This window comes from Etheostoma cragini, chromosome 18 (genome assembly GCF_013103735.1).
Source record: "Etheostoma cragini isolate CJK2018 chromosome 18, CSU_Ecrag_1.0, whole genome shotgun sequence".
Taxonomy (NCBI): Eukaryota; Metazoa; Chordata; class Actinopteri; order Perciformes; family Percidae; genus Etheostoma; species Etheostoma cragini.
The window spans coordinates 20,847,374-20,852,705 of record NC_048424.1 but is presented as its reverse complement, the minus strand read 5'-3'; the positions used below and the strand labels follow the sequence as shown (position 1 = coordinate 20,852,705).

General features: G+C 43.7%; 1 protein-coding gene across 4 annotated transcripts in view; it reads left to right on the top strand.

The window, feature by feature from the left end:
* Positions 1-5,332, top strand: part of LOC117961885 (kelch-like protein 29) — a 216,517-nt gene that overhangs the window by 152,482 nt on the left and 58,703 nt on the right. For all 4 annotated transcript variants that reach the window (XM_034900866.1, XM_034900869.1, XM_034900865.1 and 1 more), the window contains one exon: positions 3,277-3,475. In XM_034900866.1, the coding sequence (XP_034756757.1) occupies positions 3,277-3,475 (199 nt within the window). The remainder of the gene's footprint in view (positions 1-3,276; positions 3,476-5,332) is intronic.

Below are 5,332 nucleotides of genomic sequence, written 5' to 3'. Positions count from 1 at the left end.
CTGCAATGAAACAAAGAGTGAAAAATTTAAAGGGGTCTGAATACTTTCCGTACCCACTGTATGTATGTATGTGTGTGTATGTGTACGTTTTTGGGTGGATATTTATGCTTGTGGTTGCAGTCCTTACCTTTTTGCAGAGAACAGATGCTTTCTCTTTGAGGTAGGTTTACTGCCATTTTAAAGATGTTTGGCTATTGACGAAAGGCTACAACAGATGTGCGTGGCTAAGAATTGCAGATGGTACAGTAGGATGCTTGTTTTCTTTTCCTGAAGCTCCCACAGGTAGAGAAAAGTTAACTTTGTGTGTGTGTGACTTAGTGTGCAAATTTCGATGTGGGTGTGGTTTATTGTGCACTGAGTTCAAGTGTCTGTCCATCACACCTTAAACTCTCGATTTTCTTCACACCCTTATTCCTATTTGAGGTCGTTGATAACTATCCCAGCATGCATTGCATGAGAGGTAGGGCAACACCTGGGACAGGTCATGATTGTATTGCCGAATTATAAACAAATACATTCATCGTCCACCTTGAGATTCTTGATACTGAGACACAACATGCAAACTCCACACCAGAGATGACCTAAAACAATATTCTGGCCATCCACCTGCTGTACCAAATAGGGGCAAGACTTCTAAATGCACCCCCAGACATGGTAGCACTTATTTCTGCTTTGCCGCTGAGGCCACCACCTGGCTGGAACTGGCCCATATACAGCTTTAATTTAGCTCCGAGGGTCAGAGCGGTCAGCTGTGGACCAATTTCAGATGACCTGCAGACGCACACATATGAGTTCAAGAGCTAAAACCGTCTTTAAGTAATTTCTACAACAGAAGTGCAGCCCCTCCTCAGGCCGTACTAATGGAAAAGCTGTTTGTCTAAAAAGGATTCTCTGTCAAATGTGTTTTAAAAAAAGTGTGAATACTGGCATTAATGATACGATGTCATAAAACCAAAGTAGCTGAGATTGCAGCAGACCTGGAGGAAGGTAGCTTTTAATAGAAAAGCAGAGCCTGAAGCTTAAGTCAATTCCATTTGAGTGTGACATGACTGGGTGACTACTGGGGCAATTCTCCCACTATGGGGGCACTTTAATTACAAGAAGCAACCTCCTCCTGAGCTTGTGATTCTTCTCTTTGGAAGATCTCAGGATGCCAAGTAGCTCGCTATGGCTTTACCTTCTTGCTGCATTTGAAAAGCCGCGCTGGGAGCTGGCAGCGCCGCTGTTTATGTGGGTAATGAGCTGTTTGTTTGACGAACTGTTGGGTAAGCTGTGTACATTCATGGAGGAGGGAAATAGTCCCATCTGCAGGAAGGGGTTTTGCTCTGAGGGCACCCGCAGAAAAGAAATATCGTTGCGAGATGTTCCTGACTGCAGTGGAACGTCACACCCTCTCTCTCCCGTCCTCTTGTTTTGTCTTCACTTTACTTTAGTTTGCTCATCTTGTCGTGCTCTTCTTCCTCCTTTCATCCTCCTCTGCCCTGTCTTCTTCTCTTACGTCCCACCCCCCCTTCTCACGCCATTCTCTCCTCTCTTCCACTTTGTGCCCTTCCCCGCTGTCTAATTTCTTTCTTTTCTGGTCACATGCACCCAGGACATTGGCAGAAAACAAGAGGGACACATGCCAGAATAAAAATGCCTCAGGTGGAAGAGGGAGATGCTGACGCAGAGTGTCGGCTTATTATTTGTTCTCCCCTGAATGATGTAAGTCTGTTGTTTTGTCGCTCTCTCCCACGCGGCTCAGTCACGTCGCTTTGAGCCAAAGGGTCAACGGGGTCACTCTCCACCCAGCTCACTCCGTCCGAGCTTGTTTACAGCTTTTACTGTCAACATAGATGAGACTCTCTCGCGGGTACAGACGACCACACTAAGCACACATACGCATACACTGAAATAAAAGAAGGAAAAACAAAACATCCAGCAGCCAGAGCTATAGACACAGTTGCCATGGCAACAGTCTGTCGTACCTCTGTGGCTGAACACCTATACAGTATATGCACATGTAAGTCTACTACTGTATGCACACCCAGCAATTGAACAAACATGCACACAGAAACAAAAACATGTGTTTGTAATCCTTTCAATCAACTCTGAAAAATCTATAATGCTCAAAAGACACCTTAAAGCTTTAGTGAGTAACTTTTTGATATTGATAAACGTCCATTGCCAAATAAATTGCGACAAAGATGATTGAGACTCAGCTCAACACAACTCTCGCTGTATTTCTCATCGGTATGGTCAGAAGATGGCGTCTGGCGACTTTCCAGCTCTAAAGCTTGAGTGAAGAGAACTACTTTTTCTGGAGAGTCCATGTTTTTTTAATCCTCTGTGTTCTCATTGGCTAAAAGGAGGGGTGGGGGAGGCAATCACATAAAGCTGTATCATGTGGACGCACCAACAGTGTTTTGTCACGTTGCTGGAGACCGAAACTATGCACTATAGCTTCAAAAGGAAAGATGCCAGTTTAAGCTGTACTAGATTCAATCTTTTTTTTTGGCTTGAATGGGTTGTGATTAGCCAGAACTGGGTCTTAATTTAGCTGCAGAAGAACATTAGCTGCCTGTAAGATTTAATTTGGAGCCTGAAAAATCAGAAGCAGAAGGTGGAAGCGGTACGATACCCCCCGCTGCCTCGTTTCAGCTCTCGCACTGCAATCAAATGCGCATATGAAAGTGAAACGGGCAGCGTATCCTACTGAAAAAGTGTGCTAAGAATGTTATTTTTGGCTTTTCGTTCAATGATGAATATCTTTTAATGACTGAATTAGAAATCTCTAGTGTTCTGTTTGGAAATGTACAAGAGTGAATCATCTATCACGGTGCATACATAAAATAACTGTATTTTCTTTTCTTTTTTTTCATGTCTTTTCATCCTTGCCTGGTTATTTTGTTCTGCACAAAACATAGAAAAATTTGCGTGTTAAACTGCTTTAAGGTCTGGACACTAACTGAAGTATTGCTCTCAGGGCTCCCAGGTTTCCTCACTAACCGTACAGGCCTTTGTCAAACATGTGTTGGTTTTCTTTATCTTCTTTTGCGATTAATGTTTGCTGACTGTGTTTTAATAATAATAATTTGTTCAATGTTGTTCATATAAAAAAAACCTTTGATCATCCGTGGCCGTTTCACTTACTCTAAATTAATTTAATCATCTGCAAACAGTTTTTTTTATTGTGTGCGAGTTGTTTGTTGCCTCCGTTGTGGTTATCTAAGCATCACTCACTTATTGCCTCTGATTGTTCTCTTTTTCTTCTCCCCCTCTTTCTCTCTCTGTCAGACTTTGTCGGATCTGTTGGCGGTGGTGCGTCTTCCCTTCATCCACCCGTCCTACCTGCTGAACGTGGTGGACAACGAGGAGCTGATCAAATCATCGGAGGCGTGTCGCGATCTGGTCAACGAGGCCAAGCGCTATCACATGCTGCCCCACGCGCGGCAAGAGATGCAGACGCCCAGGACTCGGCCGCGGCTCTCTGCGGGTAAACACAAACACATACACATAAGTAGAGATGTGCATGCTGATGTGCATCATCTTCGGCCCGGATGACCTGAGGACAAGGCGGCAGTGACATGATATGCCTCCCACTAGTTTAATTGACCCAGAAGACATCGCCAGTATCTATGCATCTACTCGCACATTTTACTGCTACGAGGTGTCAGGTCAGATCAGGTCTCCACAGGAAGATCCTGCTTTGCCTCTCCATTGTATTGATTTTTTCTTTACCTCCAACTGGAAAGCAATGATTTAGAGCTCCGTAAGGTTTTTCCACAACTACTGCAAATACTTAAAAGGACACGTGGGCAACAGGTCATATTTCCAAATGTCAGCACAGGTTGTTCTTTCCACAATCAATCAAATGACTACAGGATCCAAGTCTGATTGAGGGTACTGGGAAAAGTTGAAACCATTAAGGCTTCCTAGGGCTTTGCAGTTTACTGACCTCTGGCACTTTTACAGCAAACCCAGCACACAAACCTACAGCAAGTTTTAACACTGGCTAGGCTCAGTCAGACCTGTCCTCCATTCCGAAACAATCAGCTTACAAGTCACTGTCCGACTGGCTGCCATTAAGAACAAGGTTTGTTTACATCCTTAAATTCAAAGAATCAGTCATGGCTATTGCAAGGCGCCTGCAAATTCTGCCAGGACCCCACTCTTTCCCGCTGTAAAGAGCTGCCTAATTATAGTGTCTGCATGGTATTATGAGCTCCGCACCAGCACACCTTACCATTCCGCACAAGTTATTTTCTGCTTGGTAAAATAAAGATAATTGCCTCAACAAATGGCACTTTATAGAGAGGTCGGTTTACTAGCCAACACTGTTGTCCAGCCAGTATGTTTATTTGCCAGAAAACAAAAATTGGGGGAATTGCATTAGGTAAATATTTTTGCATCTTTAATTACCTGTAACAAAAGTTAGAGGAGGCTTTTTAAAGAATCATTTTCCCCTTGAGAAAAAAGACATTTGTGGCATTATATGCGCTCAGCATGGTGCCATAACTCTTTCTCCATCCTGGAGTTTCCCCTTGTTCTCAGCAGTTTCTTGAAGCATTTTCTGTCTAGGCCCATTTTATAGTGTTTGGTATGTGCATATCTTATGCATCCTACAGCCCTATTATTCAGGCTGAAGTGTGTATTGATTCACGGCAGCTCGTGGCTCTGTACAACAGAATTATATAAATGCATAAATGCTGCCGGGATGAATACATTCATAATGCATTGTACCCCAGTGGCTGGGTGAATGAGAAAGATTTGTAAGTTTTCCCGATTAAGTTTTGAACTTCTCTGAAGCTGAAGTTGTTATTATGACTGACTATCTCGGCTGAGTGTTTTATCTGTGTGTGTGTGTGTGTGTGTGTGTGTGTGTGTGTGTGTGTGTGTGTGTGTGAGTGAAACTATTTTATGACCAATTGTACTATGTACAGATAAATACATATGTCTGACATTTTGTGTTGAATTATTATTTTCTTTTTTACTGTATGACTAAGCATGTGTGTGCTGACTGTCTGTGTGTGCATGCATGTGTTGCTCAGCCATCTGCTGCATGGGCCAGGGTGGGCTTTGCACAGCAGGGTGCTGGGATTGCAGGGTGGACAGGGAGACGAGCTTGTGAGCCTGTGACGGCGAGGAAGATGAGGAAAAGACTGGAAGGAGAGTTTGAGGTTGTTGGGCAGAGCGGTTGGCTCACAGAGGACAAGAAAGAGAAGTGTCTTGAGAGAACAGGACAAGAGGTCGGGATGTGGTCAGAGAGGGAGGGAGAGAAGGAGCCAGGGGGATCAGAAATGAAATTTGAAGGGCAAACATTTGATTGAGTTTATTGTGTGTGTGTGTGTGT